The sequence below is a fragment of the Mus caroli genome, unplaced genomic scaffold (assembly GCF_978045245.1).
Source record: "Mus caroli unplaced genomic scaffold, Mus_caroli_1 scaffold_22, whole genome shotgun sequence".
NCBI classification, from domain to species: Eukaryota; Metazoa; Chordata; class Mammalia; order Rodentia; family Muridae; genus Mus; species Mus caroli.
The window spans coordinates 7,111,434-7,134,016 of record NW_028227277.1 but is presented as its reverse complement, the minus strand read 5'-3'; the positions used below and the strand labels follow the sequence as shown (position 1 = coordinate 7,134,016).

Below are 22,583 nucleotides of genomic sequence, written 5' to 3'. Positions count from 1 at the left end.
AATCAAAGCAACAGAGAAGCAAGTTAATATTTGAAGAAATTTGAAATAGGAAAAAAATATGTCCTTAAGTATCAGATAACAAATATAATCTTGTATAAATTAGCATTGCAAAGAATGAGAAACAGTTTATAAAAGAAACAACAGAATATGCAGGCACTGGTGTAATATTGTTGGAAAGGATAAATAGATATATAGTGACCTTGAATATAGAGTGGTTCCTGAGGTCAAATGTTCTGCAATGGCTGCAAATACAGGGGGAAAGCTGGATAAAATTAAATTGTTTAACGTTAATTGAAGATTTGGAGTATTATTCCTACAATTTTTTTTTTTTATTTTTGAAACAAGGTCTTACTAGGAAGTATCAGTAGATTAATGTTTCCAGTTTAGGTCAGAATTCATTTTCTCCTTATTTCCCCCATCATTTTCTTTAATTATGTTAACACTTTGTAATAATTTAAAGACTATTTTGAGTTAGATGAAGGGAAATTGGCATTCTTTTCTAATTTATGTTAATTTATTTTAAGGTAGGCTATCTATATCACACATGGCTGGTTTGTACTCACAATATAGGGCTGCCTGGGAAAAAACAGACAGAAATGTTCAGGCCTCTGCCTCTAAAGTGCTTGGATAAAACATGAACCAACAAAACCACCTGACACCACTTCTAGTTTTCATGGATAATAACTTTCTCTGCAGGTATTATATATAGTATTGTCAATAAGTTTGTGAAAGAAAGTGTTCTCACATTAATATGTGTTCCTTCTTTTCTATCACTGGTTTTCTTCTTGAAATCTGAATGAATGATGGGCTTAGATTTGGGTACAACGCTAAACAAAAATTCTCAACTGAGGAATAGAGAATGGCAGAGAAGCACCTAAAGCATAGTTCAACATCCTTAGTCATCAGGGAAATGCAAATTATTACAACCCTGTGATTCCACTCACACCAGTCAGAATGGCTAAGATCAAACATTCAGGGTACAGCACATACTAGTGAGGATGTAGATAAATAGGAACACCCCTCCATTGCTGGTGGGATTGCAAGCTGGTACAACTACTCTGGAAATCAATTTGGCGGTTCCTCAGAAAATTGGACATAGTACTAACTGAGGACCCGGAAATACCACTCCTGGTCATAAACCCAGAAGATGTTCCAACATGCAATAAGGACACATGCTCCACTATGTTCACGGCAGCCTTATTTGTAATAGTTAGAAACTGGAAAGAACCCACATGTCCTTCAACAGAGGAATGGATACAGAAAATGTGTTACATTTAAACAATGGAGTACTACACAGCTATTAAAAGTGATGAATTCATGAAATGCTTGGGCAAATGGATGGAACTAGAAAATATCATCATGAGTGAGGTAACCCAATCACAAAAGTACACACATGGTATACACTCGTTGATAAGTGGATACTTGCCCAGAAGCTCAGAATACCCAAGATACAATTCACAGGCCAAATGAAGTTCAAGAGGGAAGACCAAAATATGGATACATTGGTTGATCCTTCATAGAAGGGAGAACAATATAACCATAGAATTAGATACAAATTGTGGGGCAGAAACTGAAAGACTGATCATCCAGAGATGGCCACACCTGAGGATCCATCACGCATACTGTCACCAAAGCCAGATAATACTGTGGATGACCACAAGTGCTTGCTGACAAGAGACTGATATAGCAGTCCTCTGAGAGACTTTACCAGTGCTTGACAAATACAGCAGCAGATGCTCACAGCCATCCATTGATGTGATCATAGGATCCCTAATGCTAGAGAAAGTAGCCAAGGAGCAAAAGGAGTTTGCAGTCCCATAGGAGTAACAACAATATGAACTAACCAGTACCCCCAGAGCTCCCAAGGACTAAATCACCAACCAAAGAGTGCACAGGGTGGGGCCCATGGCTCCAGCTGTAAAGGTAGCAGAGGATGGCCTAGTCAGTCATCATTGGGAGGAAATGCCCTTGGTCCTGTGAAGGCTCTATGCCCCAGTATAGGCAATATTGGGGTGAGGAAGCAGGAGTAGGTGGGCTGGTGGGTAGGGAGAGGAGGCAGGGGATGGGGGGGCTTTCAGAGGGGAAACCATTTGAAATGTAAATAAAGAAAATATCCAATAAAAAAGGGGAAAAAGGAAAAAATAATATCCAATAAGTGAATTTTAATTTTAGCTGTTTCTACAAATGTTTCCTCCTTTTCCGCTTGTCTCTACCCCTCTTTCCAGTTCATCCTCAAACTGGTTTTAATTTTCTGTTCCTTTTTGACTAATGTTTAACTTCCTCATGTTTTGTTGTTCAGTCGTTTAAATTTCAACTTCTGAGAATATCAAGTCTTGTATCCTTTAAAAATCAAGTTAAATTATTTTTATATTCAGTTTTTTTATTCATTATATAATTTAGATTATAGTTATTTATGTGCAGTAAACAAAAACATTTGGTAAGCAGCTGTATATAGTTCCTTGGCTGTTTATGAGACATACATTGACACTTAGTTGTATATGGCTGCAAAATCAAATTATACATTTACTACTTCACTGAAATTCTTTTCATACTGTAGTGGCAATATTTTGGTTCTCTTCATCTATGGTCCTAGGAGCTTCTATTAACTGGTATAATGAATCATATATATTATAATGTCCCCATATTTTCCTTCTTTTACACTATTGCTTGATCAATAAAGGGCATGTTTTTATGTTTGAATTTTAGTATGATTCTTCATAGTTCTCTCTTTTTTTGTATAATCAAAGGAAGCACACACACAAACACACAGGAAGAGAAACATATATGTGCCCACTAGCAATTTCAAGATATCTGAAATTAAATTGTATGTGATTGTATACATGAGTGATACCAAATGTCTAACAGAGAACTCCTTTAGCTGAAAAACATCTTCGTCAAAGATCCTGAGTATAAAATCATCTCAAAAAAAACCCACGGGCCTTCATTTTTCCAAACATAAAATGTTGGTAGAAATTAGACAAAATGTTTTTACAAATACAAATTGCATATTCAATAATATCAAAGTTCTTGGTATTACTTTAAACAAGATATGTATGAAGAATTGATAAGTAATTTTAATGGACAAACAGCAGCACTAATTATAGATTGGTTCCAATGCTATTTATGAAATTTTAGCTCCCAAATTCACACGAGTCTCTACATGTCCATAGACTGAGTATCCCTGTCTCCAATTGGCTCAAAATGGTAAATAAAACGACCAACTGCCAATGTCCAGACAAAAAGACAGATGAAAATTTAAATTTCCCAAAGAGGAGACTATGAGAAAAGAAAAACAAACAAACAAACAAACAAACAACCAAAACAAACAACAACAAAAAACCAACGAGGGAAAATGTCCATGACAGAAAATCAAAATGATCAAGCCTACATCTACAAGAGAAAAAAAGTACAATACAATGTCAAAATATGGGGCTAGCATAATCTCATAGGCCACTCTCCCCCAACTGGGTATGAAATAACAAAGATAAAATGTTGATTAAAAAAAATAATAATTCACGAATATCGGGTGGGAGAGTGTGCTAGCTGCACAACGGCTTTAAAATGCCCAGGCAATACACTGTTTAAGGCGTATTCAAAACAAGACTACATGTGTATGTGTCTTTCGTTAATAAATCCAAAACATTTGGGCAGCTGAAGAGAAGACATACACACCCACTGAAAACATAGAACACTACCACATCATAAGGCCATCTTCTGTAAGTATATCATCATGCCTGTCTAGAAAATTTCCGTTTTTAGTCGTTTGCTCAATAAAATTAACTTTATGATTTGGCCTACACACAGTGCCATTCTTGATATTAAAATGATCAATTTTGAGATTGTAATTGTGATTTCAATCATCAAGGGCAAAAACGTTTTCTTACCCATGATAATATGAAGTTTATATTCTATGACCCCAGAGGTCTTAGTAGCTATATCCTTCCCAAGCAAGAGATCAGTGTCCATGCTCAGGCTTGGTGGTCATTATCTCTCTCCAGAAAACACTTGTCCACTGGATAATAGGGCCTGCAATCTGCATAAAATAATGGGGTGTTTTTAGATTCTAGACATATAGACCACATATGGAGGCAGTCAGTTGTGATATACTGTGGTTAATTCAGTCACAAAATAGTTTGGAAGTGGCTAAGAGACAGACAAGAGCTGTTTTGGACATATAGAATTTGAACATTTATTGACAAATTGGGGTAAACATCTGGTGGCCAGTGTCTGCTGAGATGAGCATCTTATAACCTTTCTGACCGAGCATGGAACATAAAGATATAGTACATCTTTTGTTCTTGTCTCTGGGTCAGAGTGTCAGATCTGAGGTATCTTGTTTTCCTGATCTCTGTCTGTAGGCATCATCTCTAGGCAAGGTCTTCCTGAGAAGGTCCCTCCCATCCTGAACTATCACTTGCTGTAAGTTGTTCTGGAACTTCTTAATAACAAGTTTGTTTGTTTGTTTGTTTGCTTGCTTGCTTGCTTTTTATTATTATTATTATTATTATTATTATTATTATTTGTACCTAGAGCATAGGAAGAAAGTAGACATCTCAAGTCTTCTGCTACCAATTGGATGGTCTGGCTCTTCTCTTCATCCTGTCACTCTTCTTCCAAGTTTACCAACTTGGGAATAAATCACACCATTTTACCATTGTACTTACATTGAAAAAACTCATTTTCTGAGATCTCTGGCTTTTGCAAAGGAGGTGATCAGTATTTATGTCCCAGGAGAGTTTCCAGGATAGGCAACTCAGCTTCTGTTCAGTAGAGGGAGAACATTAACAGAAAGGCAAAGCCTGTTTCCCGTGACATAAACAATTCCTTGTCTGAACATTCTATTGTATCCTGGAGAGCTCTTGGTATCCCCTGTGATGTCACCAGTGTTGTAACAACACCAACTGCTCTTAGGGCTTTCAAACCATCCCTAGAGAGTTCACCCATATTTATGTTTGCAAGATGGTGGAGGTGCCTCCTTGAGAGTGAGAATGGAGAGCTTAGGGAAATAAGAGAGAGGCCAAAGGAAGCGGGCTTTCCATCTCACTGTAAAACAGCAAGGAAGATGTGGTCCTGGGACTGGCACAGTGAGTCATGGAGCAGTGTTGTGAAAATTCCTGGAGTAGTCATACTTGAGTCTGGCTTCCCAGTAATGGCTAATAGGAAACGGTGCCATTGGGAATTTACTGAAGTTTCCTGCTAATCATAATTCCTGAATGGTGAAGATTCTAAAACGTTACTTTGTCCATCCCCAAAGATAGAAGAAAGTCCATAGCGAGTATACTGTGAATTTTTATATTTTCCTTTTATTGGACATGGAGGTGTAACCTGGGGAGAAATTAAGACCATAACGAGTCAGGGAGGACATGATACTTCCCAGCTTTTATCAGTTCAAGTATTTACGGTAATCCCAGTTTATTCTTCTAGGTATGGTGGCTCTAGTAACTCAGAGAAAAATATTATCATGAGACCTTATATTCTTATTCTAAAACTCCAAAAATAAATCCTTAAAAAAAAATCTGATAATGCCCTAAAAGAAAAAAAAAACTGTAAACCCCCCAAAACCCCCCAAACCTAAAACACCCTAAAATCTTTAAAATACCAGGAAAAATCCCTAAAATTACACTAAAATAATGAAAACAAACCAAAAAAAGACTCTAAAAACTCTTCTAAAAACCATAAAACTGCTTAAAAAAACCCATAACAATCTAAAAAAAAATTACACAAGAAGAAAAAAATTTCCATAAAGTACTTTCCTTCTTTCTTTTTCTTTCTTTCTTTCTTTCTTTCTTTCTTTCTTTCTTTCTTTCTTTCTTTCTTTCTTTCTTTCTTTCTTTCTTTCTCTCTCTCTCTCTCTCTCTCTCTCTCTCTCTCTCTCTTTCTTTCTTTCTTTCTTTCTTTCTTTTTCTTTCAGTTGTTTTTTTGTTTGTTTGTTTTGTTTTATTGTTTTGTTTTGTTTGTTTGTTTATTTGTTTGTTTTTCCTGACTGGGTTTCTCTGTGTATCCCTACCTGTCCTGGATCTCCCTCTGTAGACCAGGCTGGCCTTGAACTATGAAATTCACTACCTCTGCCCACCAAGTGCTTGGATTAAAGGCATGGCCTACCATTGCATGGCAATCCTAAAACAATTAAACCCCAAATAAAAAACCCTAATTTAAAAAAAATCAAGAACAAAGTCAAAAAAAAAAGCTAAGAAATAGAGTAAAATGATAAAAACTAAAATAAAGCCTAAATTAAACCCCCAAACCCTAAAATACACTATAATCCTTTAAAAAAACCAAGCAAACAGAAAAAACACTAAAAGTACACTTGATGCCTGAAAACCAAAACACTATAAAACACTCTTCTAAAAACTCTACAAACCCTTTAAACAAAATCCCTAGAAAGCTAAAAAAAAAAAAAAAAAAAAAAAAAAAAAGGAAAAGAAAAAAAAGAATACACAGGAAGCCAAAATGACCCTAAAAGTTTTCGTTCTTTCTCCCTTCCTTCCTTCCTTTCTTTCATTCTTTCTTTTTCTTTTTCTTTTTCTTATTTATTTGTTTAATTATTATTTTATTTTATTTTATTTTTTTAGAGTTTTTGGAGCTTAGGTTTCTCTTTGTAGCCCTGGATGTCCTGGAGCTCACTCTGTAGACCATGATGGCCTAGAACTCAAAAATCCACCTACCTCTCTCTCCCAATTGCTGGGATTAAAGGCATGGGACACCACTTCCTGCAACAGTAAAACTCATAAACCCCAAAAATAAAACTTTAAAAAATTTTAAAAAATACTCAAGAACACACACACAAAATAATAAACTAAAAAAATAGAAAAAGCCTAAAGAATATCCCTAAAGTCAAAAAAAAACCCACTCTAACTCATTAAAAAAAAAACACACTGAAAGAACAAAAGCTAAGCATATACTAAAACCCTGAAAACCAAAATAATCTTCAAAAAAACGTAAAAACACTTAAAATGTAACCCTAAAATTAAAAAAAATATATACACAGGAAGTCCAAAATGTCAATAAAATAATTTTCTTTCATCCATCTTTCTCACTCTGAAGACCAGGCTGGCCTCAAATTCAGAAATCCACGACCTCTGGGTTTAAAGGCAAGGGCCACCACTTCCTGGCAAGACTAAAACTCATAAACTCCAAAAATAAAACCTAACAGTTTTTTTTTTTTTTAATTCTTAGAAACACCAAATGCCTCCGCCCAAAATTTGTAAAACCATAAAAAAAACCCGTGAAGCCTAAAAAGAACCCCAAAACTCTAAAAAAGCCTAAAATCTTTGAAAAAACACTGCACTTGCCCTATAACCATGAAAACCAAAAAAATTCGCAAACACTCATCTGAAAACCCTAAAAACCCTTTAAATATCACTAAATTTCTAAAAAAAAAAAAAAGTACACAACAATCCAAAAATGTCCTTAACATTTTTTTCTTTTCCTTTCTTTTTTCTTTTCTTTTCTTTCTTTTTTCTTTTCTTTTTTTTTTTTTTTTTTTTGAGTTTTTGAGTTTTTGGAGACAGGGTTTCTCTGTGTATCTCTAGCTGTCCTGGAGCTCCCTCTGTATACCATGCTGGCCTGGAACTCAAAAATCCACCTACCTCTGCTTCCCAATTGTTGGGACTAAAGGCATGGGCCACCATTGCCACGCATCCCTAAAACAATTGAACCCCAAATATATAACCCTAATTTTTAAAAAACAAATAAAAACAACAACAAACAAAATTCTAAAAAATACAGAATAGTGCTAAAAAAAGTTAAAATAAAACCTAAAAAAAAACCCAAAACTCTAAAACACATTAAAATCCTTAAAAAAAAAAAAACAAAAAAAACAAAAAAACCAAGAAAAAAAAAACTAAAAATACACTAGAATCCTTAAAACCAAAAAATAAAAATCTAAAACAATCTTCCAAAAACCCTTAAAAAATACTAAAATTCTAAAAAATAAAATAAAATACACAAGAACCCAAAAATGACCCTAAAATTCTTTTTTTCTCCTTTTGTTTTTTGTTTTGTTTTGTTTTGTTTTGTTTTTGTTTGTTTGTTTGTTTGTTTGTTTAATTTTGGAGACTGGTTTTCTCTGTGTATCTCTGGCTGTCCTGGAACTCAGTCTGTAGACCAGGCTGGCCTGGAACTCAGAAATCCACCTGCTTCTGTATCCCTTGTGTGGGATTAAAGCATGGATCACCACTGCATGGCAACACTAAAACTCTTATACCCAAAAAATATAACCCTAAAAATTTAAAAAATACGCAAGAATTTAAAAAAAAAAAACCCTAAATAAAAGAGTAAAATCCTAAAACAATAAACGAAAACCTGATAAGTACTGAAAATCACTAAAACACCCTAAAATACTTTAAAAATATACGAATACTATAAACATACACTAAAACCCTGAAAACCAAAAATACCTCAAAACGTTCTTCTAAGAACCCTACAAAGCCATTTTTAACAAACCCTTAAGTTCTATAAATAAATAAATGAATAAATAAATAAATAAATAAATAAATAAATAAACAGAAGAACCCAAAACCCTAAAAAACCTTTCTTTGTTTCTTTGTTTTTTCGAGACTGGGTTTCTCTGCTTATCCCTGGCTGTCCTGGAACTCACTCTGTAGACCAGGCTGGCCTCAAATTCAGAAATCCACGACCTCTGGGTCCTTTCTTTTTTCTTTTCTTTTGTTTTCTTTCTTTTTTCTTTTTTCTTTTTTTTTTTTTTTTTTTTTTTTTTTTTTTTTTTTTTGAATTTTTGGCGACTGGGTTTCTCTGTGTATCTCTAGCTGTCCTGGAGCTCCCTCTGTAGACCATGCTGGCCTCGACTCAAATATCCACTTACCTCTGCCTTGCAATTTCTAGGACTAAAGGCAAGGGCCACCATTGCCAGGGAACCCTAAAACAATTGAACCCCAAATATAAAACCCTAATTTTTAATAAACAAATCAAGAACAACAACAAGAAACACAATTCTAAGAAATACAGAGTAATGCTAAAAAAGTTAAATTTAAATAAAGCCTAAATAAAACCACTAAGCCCTAAAATGCGTTAAAATCCTTAAAAGAAAAACAAATAATTAAAAAACCTAAAAATACACTAGAAGCCTGAAAAACAAAATATAAAAATCTAAAACGATCTTCTAAAAACCCTACAGAACTCTTAAAAAACACTAAAATTCTAAAAAAATAAAATAAAATACAGAGGAATAAAAACGTGACCCTAAAACTCTTTTTTCTTTTCTTTTTTTTTTTTTCTTTTTTCTTTTTTGACTGTTTTTTTCTGTGTATCTGTGGCTGTCCTGGAACTCAGTCTGTAGACCGCTGTGCCCTTGAACTCAGAAATCTACCAGCCTCTGCCTACCTTGGGTGGGATTAAAGCATGGATCACCACTGCCTGGCAACACCAAAACTTTTATACCCAAAAAATATAACCCTAAAATGTTAAAAAAAAATACTCAAGAACACGTTAAAAAAAAAAAAACTAAATATAACAGTAAAACACTTAAAAAATAAACTAAAGCCTAATACGAACTGAAAATCAATAAAAAAATTAAAAACCCTAAAATCTTTAATAAATCAAAAAATTTAAACATATATTAAAACACTTAAAAACAAAAATAGCTAAAGCACTCTTCTAAATACCCTACAAAACCCTTAACTAATAACACTAAAATTCTAAAAAAATCAAATGATGCACTGCCATTCTGTTCTCCCAATACCCAAGGTAAATTAGATTTTCCTCTTCTGCACAGTGTGGTGACTGTATCCTGCTATTTGGTTATACATGGCCAGGTACATTCATCCTTTCTTTTTTCCTCCCTCCCTCCCTCTTTCCCTCCCTCCCTCCCTCCCTCCCTCCCTCCCTCCCTCCCTCCCTCCCTCCCTCCCTCCCTCTCTCTCTTTCTCTTTCTTTCTTTCTTTCTTTCTTTCTTTCTTTCTTTCTTTCTTTCTTTCTTCCTCAAATATGCATTTATTATACATACAATGTTCTATATGCATGTATGCCTGCACACAGAAGAGGGCACCAGATCCCATTACAGATGGTTGTGAGCCACCATGTGCTTGCTAGAAATTGAATTCAGGACCTCTGGAAAAGCAGTCTGTGCTCTTAAACACTGTACCACCTCTTCTGCCCCAGGCACTTTCTTTTAAAAAAAAAAAAAAAAAAAAAAAAAAAAAAAAAAAAACAAACAAACATTTCAGGATAACCTCAGAAGTTGCAGTAATGAATACAGGCTACTCAAACTGCACCTATTCTCCGGGCATCTCATACCATTCACTTTGGATGAAGGGTCATCAACACTTAGAATAGGTGGCTTTCAGGCCTTTCTGCTGTTACAAATAATACCCCAAACCTTCTTCCTCTCTCAAAGGTCCATTTTAAGAATGATTGGAGTTTACTCTTGGGATCTCAGATTTTTCAATTTGCTTAAGGGAACCTAAATCAAAGTGTCCTCAGAGCATCCTCCACCTACACATGGGCTTCAAAAAAGGCCCTCCAATTGTGAGCTTTAGATCATTTCCCTCTAACCATGGCCTCTAGGAAAATGTACATGTGGCCCAAGGAATTTCACTTAGTTTTGCTCTGTGTTTAAAGAGCCTGAAATTTAGGTCATCTGTCCTTCATACCATCCTACATGCATACACCCCTATAACTGATGATAAGCATCAAGAGTGCTTAGAGACTGACAATCATGACTCATTAATAATGCTTGTATTGCTACCAGGATTACCAGGGTGTAACTGAAGATGGGAATCTTCTAAGCTGTGATGCAGTCTCACCTGCCCTGCTCAAGGTAGGCTAGGTCACTCCTTTATCCATAAAGAGATTTGGGACTTTAAACAGACACTAAGACGGCTTTAATCATATAGTCCTAAACATCAATGTTTAGACTGCCATTTTCTGTCCATCACATATCAAATACAATCTCCGTATATAAAAGGGTCCAATAACTATCTTGTAAGACTGACAGGGCCTGAGAACATCTCTACCTGCCCCAGGCCCCAAACTCCATTTCCAGGTAAAAAGTCATCAGTAACTACCCTCTCTGACCAAGAATTATTCCAAACCATTCACTTCCTGATGAAGGAGGGCACAAACTTTTCACTTAACTGTGGCTCACATCGAATACCTCATCTGAAAGAGACATTAAAATGACTTTTTTTCTTCCAGAGGTCCTCAAATTCACACCCTCTGTCCAAGAGATCTGTAAATATCATCCAGTCATGCCAGGGCTTCAGCACCTGTACCTCTGCCTATGGAAGTCCCAGACACTCTACATCTACTCATAAATATTTTCTCTTTCCCTTTTGACTAGTGGGCAACAAAGCCTTCTAATGCGTATATTGGCCTGATATATTTCCTTTTGCCCAAGGGGAACTCATGCCTACCCTCTTTGTAATGTGTCCATAGATCTTGTTCTATTGACCTTGTGTGCCTGCTACATCCCAACTGTCTAGGATTACTTCCAAACTTCTTCCTGCTACAAATATTCTGAGACATTTCTCCACTGGATAATGGGTTCTTAGACTTATCTCATCTGACTTAAGGCTTCACAGACCAAAGGTAACCATCCAACCTGTTGGAATACTAGAACAATTGCTGTCTGCTGTCCACATGGCACACAAAATGTATGGATATTCTAAATACTGAAAAAGCATTGGAAGATGAACATTCACATGCCCGCTGAATACAGCATTCTGCCAAAATAAACATTCCCATGTACAGTGGATAGTGCACTCAAGAGAAACTCACTTTCTCTTGTACACTACCTACTGCACAATACAGTAATGTACATTCACATGCACAATTCCATCAAGACACTGTACAAAAACAAACAATCACATGTCCACTGTCATCACTGAACTCTACAAAAAACACTTTCACATACCCACTGTTTACTGCACTCGACAGAAATACACATTCCCATGCTCACTGCAAACAAGCGTTCTACAGAAGCACACATTATCATGCCCAATACATACAGTACTCTACAGAAAAGCATGTTCAAACCCCTACGGGCATCAGTACACTCTACAAACAAACAAACAAACAAACAAAAACACACATTCAAAAGCACACTGCTATAAAACTCTCAACAGAAACACTTATTCCCATGCCCACTGCTATCCTGCACTCTAACTAAACACATATTCATATGTTCACTTCTATCTACCCCTCTACCAAAACACACATATACAGGGGAAAAGCTGGATAAAATTAAATTGTTTAACGTTAATTGAAGATTTGGAGTATTATTCCTACATTTTTTTTTTTATTTTTGAAACAAGGTCTTACTAGGAAGTATCAGTAGATTAATGTTTCCAGTGAAGGTCAGAATTCATTTTCTCCTTATTTTTCACTGTGTCTGTTTCTACAGTGTTGGCCGAAACAATAACTGTGGTCATGGCTTTCAAACTCACTACTCCAGGAAGAAGAATGAGAGGGATGTTGGTAACAGGGGCTCCTAAGTTGGTCATTCCCATTTGTACCCTAAACCAACTTGTTCTCTGTGGAATCTGGTTGGTAACATCTCCTCCCTTTACTGACAGAGATATACAATCTGAACATGGGAAGATGGTCATTCTTTGCAATAAAGGCTCTGTCATTGCCTTCAACATTGTCCTTGGGCTCCTTGGCTCTGGTGAGCTTCACTTTGGCTTTCTTGGCTAGGAACCTTCCTGACACATTCAATGAAGCCAAGTTCCTAACTTTCAGCATGCTGGTGTTCTGCAGTGTCTGGATCACCTTCCTCCCTGTCTACCACAGCACCAGGGGGAGGGTCATGGTGGTTGTGGAGGTTTTCTCAATCTTGGCTTCTAGTGCAGGGTTGCTAATGTGTATCTTTGTCCCAAAGTGTTATGCTATTTTAATTAGACCAGATTCAAACTTTATAAAGAACCACAAAGGTAAATTGCTTTATTGAAACTTTCATGGTATGAAAATGTTAGATGATATTCAAATATCTTACTCTTCATCTCAACAAAAGTAGTATTTCATCATATAAAAAAAATGTTAGTAATATACCGATGTGTACTTACAAACAGGACTGTAAACATGAATATGCTGAGAACTGGGATCTCAATTGAGAAATGGGTACCATCATTCTTACCTGTGGTTGTGTGTTTACGCCATGTACTTAATTAATGATTAATATGAAGTTACCTTACTGTCTGTGAACAGTGCCACATCTAGCCACACTGTCCTTGAGTTACAAGAAAGGGCACTACATACAACATGGACTTGAAGCCGGTATTCAATATTATTCCACTTGCTTTCATGGAGTTCTTGCATCCAAATTCATTCCTTGACTTCATTAAATGTACTATGACAAAGTTAGATAAATAAATAAACCATTTTCTCACATATTTACTTTGGTCAGGGTGCAAGTCGACAGGAAGTGCCTCTATTTTGAACAGGAAGTGCGTCCCAGGTGTTCATGGGAGATGTAGTTATTGTGTGTGTTTGTCCTAGACCCGCTCTCTATTGCCACCTGGTGGCTATATAGTGTGACTGCAAACCAACAGGAAGTGCCTCCATGTTGAAGAGGAAGTCGGGTCCAGGTACTCATGGGAGATGTAGTGTGTAAAGGGCCTAGAGCCGATCTTTCTTGCCACCCAGTAGTGAAAAATGCCACTACTCCCCTGGTTCTTTGGCTCAAGGGGAAGAATCTGGGCCCTGAGCACAGGTCAGAGTTTTGGGAAAGCGTTGTGGCCAGGCCGCCTGAGTTCCCAGGCGGGCTGTGTCACAGATCCGCGCCCCCTGCTCCCATTGTACCTGTAGAAGTGCAGGAACAGAGGCTCTTTCTGTCTCTCTGTCTCTCTGTCTCTCTGTCTCTCTCTCTCTATATATATATATAGATATATATGTGTGTGTGTGTGTGTGTGTGTATGTGTGTGTGTGTGTGTGGTGTGTGTGTGGTGTGTGTGTGTCTATCTGTGTCTCTGTTTCTGTCATTCTCTTTTCCAAAAAAAAAAAAAAAAAAAAAAAAAAAGCACTTGCTGCTCTTGTAGAAAACCTGGGTTAGAAGTGTATGTATACCCAAGAACCCTCTCCTGGCCTTGGTGAGCACTAGGCATACACACAGCACACTTAAAAACATTTGGAGTGCCAGGCAGTGGTGGCACACGCCTTTAATTCCAGCACTCGGGAGGCAGATTTCTGAGTTTGAGGCCACCCTTGTCTACACAGTGAGTTCCGAGACACCAGGGCTACACAGAAAAGTGTAGTGGGTGGATGTATGGTGGAGCACCAGCATGAAGGCAGATTAAGGGGTGGAATGGGAGTGTTCAAAGGGGAAATCTAGAAGGCAGATAACATTTGAAATGAAAATAAACCAGGAAAAACAAAGAATAATTAGAACAGACCTTTTTACATTCAGCGATAGGGTTACTGTTACTTATTAAAAATTCTCAAGAGTTCAGTGTCCCTACAGTCAGAAGAGGATGCAAATGGGTGCATGGTATTTCTAATTTTGCAGTTTTCAAAGATTAATATTATAATATTACAACATTGATCTCTCACACTTATATTCCCTCTTCACATATATAAAACAAATAACTCCCTAATTTACAAGCACTTTTGTTACATTTACATGCACACAGAAACACAAACACACACATACACCTCTTGGGTGTAACTACACATTGGAAGTATTCCTTTCTTACTCTGATTCAGAATGACAGTTTACATGAGCTCAGATACCTTATTTTGGAATCTGAGTGAATGTGTGAATTTGGTATTAGTTGACTGCTAAGAGAAAACACAAACTGTGTGAGAGAGTGAATGAATGTTGTAGATGACATCCCAATATCATCCCATTTGCAGGAGAGAAGATAAGAGACTATTTTTTCATACTAAGTATTAGAGGAGTAGATATTAATCGAGAAAGAAATATTTTATTCATCACATAGAATATTGTAGAGCACTGACAGTAATTTCAGTTAATTATATAGTGTATTGATCTTGCAGAAGACCTGCTTGCAGGAGGCAATAAGTGGGGAATGGGATGAGGAATTGTGGAAGAGGGAACTGGGAAGTTGTACAATGACTGGAATGTGAATTAAATTTTTTTTTTTTTTAAAAAGACAAGGAATAGAATGATGGCTCACCTGATTAATAGTTCTTGCTTTCGAAGAAGACATTAGTTTAGTTATAAAAACCCTTATTGGGAATCACTACTCTCTGTAACTACCATTCCAGTGTATCTTCTGCATTTTTGTGGGTTCCATAGGCAGTGCAATCATGTGGTGCACTGACAAGCATGTAGGCAAAAACACATACAAAATTTTACACATGAAATATATTTTTAGAAAAGAATTGATATCCTAGCTTCAAAATAATAAGGCAGAAAGAATAAATTCTACCACACTCTACCTTTATGTTTGTCAACTCCCTCAGATAAAAAGATAAAACACAATCAAATTGGAGATCCAAATCAAAAATGAAAACAAACAAATCCCAAAAGCCAAAATATACACAAACAAAACACCACTAAATTAAAATATTACATCAGGTTTGAAATATACAGCAACATATAACATAAGTAGTGGATCCTAAAAAAAGGAATGAGAATATGAATCTCATACATTACAACATAAAGGAATTCTATCAAAATATAGAACCTGGAAGCCACATACACACACACACACACACACACACACACACACACACAGACATGTATGTATGTATGTATGTATGTATGTATGTATGTATGTATGTATGTATTAGACATCAATATTCAGGCTCAGAACACTGACAGGTCATTTTTAGACGAGGACCTCCAAAGATGCAGTTCAGTTAATTTGTTTTTCACTGTGTATTGTTGGCTATGCAGTCTAATATTAATAATGGTTGGCAGGGTGCAGGTTGGCAGACACCCCCACGTTCCACAGAGGACTCTCACCTTCATCTCTCTATCACTGGTGAGTGGAACACAACATCGGTTCCAATCCAATAGCGAGGGACCTGAGTTAGCAGCAGGGGAGTAGGACACCTGCTTAATCACGGGCACAAGTCCCTTCCAGTAGGCACCAGCTCCAGGTTCCCTTGGGTTCAAGTCGGCGACACCCTAACAGACGCCCAGAGGACTCTCCACATGATCTTTGGATCAGTGATCAGACAGCTCCAGAGTCCTCAGAAGAGACACCACTTCCAGACACTGTAACATGCCCAGGATCTTAGGATAACAGGGTCACAGAATAGCAGGAGCTTGGTGACACCAGGATTTCAGAGTCTCAGAGAAACCTTGACTGCCAAGAACTCTGAGACACCCAGAATCTAAGGTTCATAGGAACCTGCAATCAAAGTGAAGGAAAATGAGATTTTGTAACTTGTGATTCATGTAAAAGAGTTGTCTATGAACCCGCGGCCTGGGGCAGAGGACAAAGCAGAACAGACAGAGCTGTTGTGAAGACATTCCTAAGAACAGCTTGACTGCAAAGATGAAAAAGAATGCAAGGCTATCTTGTCTGAGTCAACACCACTTGGCTGGAATCTCCCCTCTGTCTACTGCCCCTTGACCCTGGATAAAGTCATAAACAACTGGTTGCTATGTGAAAAAGATAAGCCCCAAGGCCTACAGGAACAAAGTCCTGATGCCCTTTTGCTGACATGAAATCTTTCTGTTAATGTTTGAATATGCCAATAGTGTGTCGCTATGATGAATTCCACACCCCTAAGCCCCATACCTTATAAAACCATCTAGCTTACAAGCCTCATGGTCAGATCCACTGTCTTCTGTGTGAGATACCTTTTGACCCGGAGCTCTGCCGTTAAAATACCTCATGTTTTTACATCAAGGTGTTGTGTTCTGTTTGTGATTCTTGGGTTCACGCCCAATTGGGAGTTCAGTGGAGGTTTCCCCACTGGGTTTCCCCTCTAGGTTCTATCAAAAGGATCACAGAGAAAGATGGACTCTGAGGAATCCTGAATCGACTGGGATTATAGGAAGGACAGGCTCCAATCAGATATATTGCGGGCAGCAAGTACTTGACATAATCAGATGGCAGGAGGCAAGCATAAGAACAGAAGCAACAGAAACCAAGGTTTCTTGGTATCAACAGAACCAAAATATCCCACCATAGCAAGCCCTGGATACACCATCACACCAGAAAAGCAAGACATGGGTCTAAAATCACTTCTTATGATGAAACAACTCAAAGATATGGGCACAGAGGGAAAATTCGTAAAAGAGAACAGCAATGGCTTGTTCAATAAGATCGAGAATCGAAAAAATGGGACCTCATAAAATTGCTAAGCTTCTGTAAGGCAAATGACACTGTCAATAAAACAAAAAGGCAACCAACAGATAGGGAAAGAATCTTATCAATTCTAAATTCGTTAAGGGATTAATATCCAATATATATAAAGAACTCAAGAAGATAGATTCTAGAAAATCAAATAAGCCTATTAAAAATGGGGTACAAAGCTAAACAAAGAATTCTCAACTGAGGAACACCAAGTGGCTGAGAAGCACCTGAAAAAAAAATGTTCAACATCCTTAATAATCAGGGAAATGAAAATCAAAACAACCCTGAGATTCCACCTCACACCAGTCAGAATGGCTAAGATCAAAAATTCAGGTGATAGCAGATGCTGGTGAGGATGTGGTGAAAGAGGAACACTCCTGCATTGTTTTTGGGATTGCAAGCTTGTACAACCACTCTGGAAATCAGTCTGGCGGTTCCTCAGAAAATTGGACATAGTACTACCAGAAGATCCAGCAACACCTCTCCTAGACATATACCCAGAAGATGCTCCAACGTGTAATAATGACTCATGTTCTATTATGTTCATAACGGCCTTATTTATAATAGCCAGTTGCTGAAAAGAACTTAGATGTCACTCAACAGAGGAATGGATACAGAAATTCTGGTACATTTGCACAATGGGGTACTACTCAGCAATTATAAACAATGAATTTATGACATTTTTAGGCAAAATGGTTGTATCTGGAGGATATCATTCTGAGTGTGGTAACCCAATAACAAAAGAACACATATGAATGCACTAACTGATAAGCAGATATTAGCCCAGAAACAGACTAACCAAGATACAATTTGCAAAACATATGAAACTCGAGATGAAGGAAGACCAAAGAGTCGATAGTTCATTGCTTCTTAGAATGGAAAACAATATACCCAAGGAAGGAGTTACAGAGACAAATTTTGGAGCTGAGAAAGAAAAAAGGACCATCCAGAGACTGCCCCACCTGAGGATCCTTCCCATGTGCAACCACCAAACCCAGACACTATTGCATATGCTAGCAAGATTTTAATTACAGGACCCTGATATAGCTCTCTTTTCTGAGGCTATTCCAGTGCAATATATAGAAGTGGATGCTCACAGTCATCTATTGGATGGAATAAAGGGCCACTAAGTAAAAAACTAGAGATAATACCAAAAGCTAAAGGGGTTACTAACCCTATAGGAGGAACAACAATATGAACTAACCAGTACACCCCAAATCTGTGCCTGTAATTGCATATGTAGCAGAGGATGGCCTAAGCAGATCTCCTGAAAGAGTCATACTCACCACAACTTACTTACGATTATCCATGGCATATTTTAAAATGAAAATTTAGAAAGGTATAAAATAATATATACATGACATCCCAAATAAAGTTATGACTATTTTCCTGCTTCCATCATATTCAGCTGATAAGTCCAACTGAGATTTCTGCTGTTTATACAAATCACTTGCTAAATTTGTAATAGCATAAAACTTAGCCATCTACTGTGTTTTTTTATCTTCAGGAAAATATTATGCTCAGTTGTATTAAGACAAATTCTCACTCTCGGTCATATAACCAACAAATGCTCTAACATGTTATAAGGCCACATACTCCAGAGTGTGTGTCACACCCTTATTTATAATAGCCAGGAGCTGGAAAGAACACAGATATCCCTCAACAGAGGAATGGATACAGAAAATGTGGTACGTTTTCACAATGGAGTACTACTCAACTATTACAACAAATGAACTGATTGAATGGAACAAACTAGAAATTCTCATCCTGAGTGAGGTAACACAGTCACAAAAGAACACACATGGTATGCACTCACTGATGAGTGGATATTAACCCAGAAGCTTGGAATAATCAAGTTACAATTCATGAACCACATGAAAATCAAGAAGACAGAAGTCCAAAGTGTGGCTACTGCAGTCCTTTTAGAAGGGGAAACAGAATATCCATGGGGAAGATACAAAGTGTACAGCAGAGACTGAAGGAATGACCATCTAGAGACTGCCCGTTCTGAGGATCCATCTCATATAAAGTCACCAAACCCAGACACTATTGTGGATGCCAACAAGTGATTACTGACAGGAGCCTGATATAGCTGTCTAGTGAGAGACTCTGCCAGTGTCTGACAAATACAGAGGTGGATGCTCACAGCCAACCAATGGATGGAGCCCAAGGTCGGCAATGGAGGAGCTAGAGGAAGGACCCAAAGAGGTGAAGCAGCTCACAGCATCAGTGGAGGAGGGAAATATGAACTAACCAGTAGCTCAGAGTTTCCAGGGTCTAAACCACCAGCCAAAGAGTTCGCATGGAGGGACCCATGGCTCCAGCTGCATATGTAGTGTAGGATGGCCTTGTTGAAGATCAATGGGAAAAGAGGCTCTTGATCCTGAGAAGGCTCTATGCTGAAAGGATGTGTTCAGAGGGGTAAACCAGGAAAGAGGATAACATTTGAAATGTAAAATATTAAAAAAACTAATAAAAAAAGAAAAAAATGGAAAAATTAATTGGCTTCTCCTTGGCAATAAAGAGTTGATCTAATGTCTCCTCATCCATGTTTCATTATAAAATGCTTTGTAGTCATAGTTGGGTGTTTTCCATACCAGGATTTTCATAACAAGATTCATATTCATTGGAGCATAATGTGAATGAATATTTGGTACTCTACACGTGAGAAGGCCCTATCATAGCAGTATATTTCAAGAACAGCTCTTCTGTAATGAATGATTATTAACAAATTGACTTTGATCTAAATTCCTATGATAAGCTCTCTGATTCAGAGGATCTCTCTAAAGTCACACTAGAAAATCAATACATAACTCTTGGTTTTGTAAAGGTTACTTTAAAAAATATGGATTGTTTTACCAATATTTTAAGCAGATATATATTACATGAATCAAATTAGAAAAAGTCATTTAGAGAATAGATTGAGCAGATTTTCTCACAATTGAACCACATGAAAGGATGAGAGCTCGGGTCCTTTTCTCTTCAGCAATCATTGAAAAGTATGTAGGACACAGTATTACTTGCATAAAATACACCATGATGATTAAACATTTATATTTACCATAAAGTTCAGGTTTGTTCTTCAAAATCATGTTATGTAAATATGTTTGAATGATTCAATCCCATTGACATAAAAGGGATTTCCCTATCTGGAATAGTATATTCAGGAAGAATAAACATATGTAAATGCATACACTACTTAAGGTATCTAATAGACCTTACAAACAGTAGACATCTGGAATGGGACTTTGATCCCTAATGCACACACCTAATTAAAAGAAAAAAATCTGGGCTCATGACTGTGGAATAAGTAGTTATGTATGGCAAACCATCATCAAAAGACTGAACAATTCATCCAATTGAAAGACTTAAACAATCTTGAATTGGAAAAAGTACCTGTCTCTGATTCTGACAGTTGTTTGCCTATATTCGAGACATGTCAGACACACAAACTGCTGATTCAGTATGTTTAGGGTGTCACTATCAGGTGTTGGTTTTCAGAGTTCAGAGAATGTAATGTCTCATAAGAATAATTTGCTCTGAGTTAGTACAGTCTGATAGCCACTGTAACTAGAAGAACAAACTGGGAATATAGTAAAATATTGAACAGATATAAACTGGGAAATATCACTTCCTCCCTGAATTTTTATGGTCTCCTTTTGGCAACACAAAATCCAATAAAATAAAATATAAAAATTCACACTATACTAGCTTTGGAAATGCCTGCTCCTGTCTCCCTAGATGGACAAACTAATGTACTAGAATCATCACCATTCAGAAATTATGATAAGCAGGAAAGTTCCTTAAATTCACAGTGGCAGCATTTTCTGTTATTCATTACTGGGAAGCCAGGCTCAAGTATGCCTACTCCAGGAATTTTCACATCACTGTTCCGTGACTCACTGTGCCAGTCCCAGGACCACATCTTCCTTGATGCTTTACAGTGAGATGGAAAGCCAGCTTCCTTAGGTCTCTTTCTTATTTCTCTAAACTCTCAATTCTCACTCTCAAATAGACTCCTCCACCATCTTGCAAACATAAATGTGGTTGAACTCTCTAGGGACTGTTTGAGAGCCCTAAGTGTAGTTGGTGTTGTTACAACACTGATGACATCACAAGGGATACCAAGACCTCTCCAGGATGATACAATAGAATGTTCAGACAAGGAATTGTTTATGTCACGTGAAACAGGCTTTGCCTTTCTGTTAAAGTTCTCCCTCTACTGAACAGAAGCTGAATTGCCTGTCCTGGAGACTCTCCTGGGACATAAATACTGATCACCTCCTTTTCAAAAGCCAGAGATCTCAGACAATGAGCTTTTATTTTTTTCCGCGTAAGAACAGTGGGAAAATGGTGTGCTTTATTTCCAAAGGGGTTAACTAGAAAAAAGATTGACAGGATCAAGATAAGCGCAAGCCCATCAAGTTGGTATCAGAACACTTGAGATGTCTACTTTCATTCTATGCCTCAATGGTACTTACTTATCATAAGTACCTCATGTGCTTATCTCTGTGGAGGTCCTAAATGATGTGGGAATTCAGCCAAAGTGTTCCCCCATGATTCTAATTATGGAAGAGCTCCTGTTAGGCAGGTAGGTTGGTAGGTCATTGAGGTACACCCTGCTTTCATAGGTTCAGATTGCAGATGTACTTCAGGTGTAAATTTTTTATATAATATTGAAATTCTAATTTTGGTGTTCAATATTAGTGTAGTTATGTATATCGGACAATGACGATCGGAAGGGAAATTGGACCCCTTATTATAAGCTAAGTTCTACGTATTAAGGGATTTTAGGGGATACCTTGGAAGAATCACCATCAGCCATCCTGCATGGACATTGAGTGTGAGTGAAGTAATATGTCTTGCGAATTATGATGCATTGGATTAAAAATCCTGTGTCTAAACAAGCTATAACATGTCAGATTTAGTTTCATTAGAATAAGTTGAATTTTGTACAAAAATCATTTAAATTATATTAGACTAAGATGATATTTGTAATGAAACTGAAATTATATTTGTTGGTGCATAGTTGTATAATGGCCATCCCATTGCCTTTCAAATATCTGTGGTTCATGAATAACATCTTTGCTATCACATATATTTTAATGAAAGAGGATGACCTTCCATCCATGTAGATTGATGAGTGCAGATACTCAAAAGTGCTTCAATGCTTTGCATAAATGGTACTTCTGTGCCATATCAAACCTTGTTTCAAGTGATTGAAGAATCACAAATCAGTATCTGATTAATGGGGAAAAACAGGATAAGAATGGTTTAATATTAAATGATATTAGAATTTATTGAATATACAACAGCAACACTTCTAAGATTATTCTCTGACATGAAAATAGG

General features: G+C 37.0%; 1 protein-coding gene across 1 annotated transcript in view; it reads left to right on the top strand.

Annotated features, from left to right (window-relative positions):
• The window catches only part of LOC147000029 (vomeronasal type-2 receptor 116-like), a 54,924-nt gene extending 41,920 nt beyond the window's left edge, over positions 1-13,004 (top strand). The window contains 2 exon segments of the mRNA XM_085834337.1: positions 12,315-12,605; positions 12,607-13,004. Of these exon segments, the coding sequence (XP_085690463.1) occupies positions 12,315-12,605; positions 12,607-12,907 (592 nt within the window). The 3' untranslated portion in view covers positions 12,908-13,004.
• Positions 13,005-22,583: the final 9,579 nt, after the last annotated feature.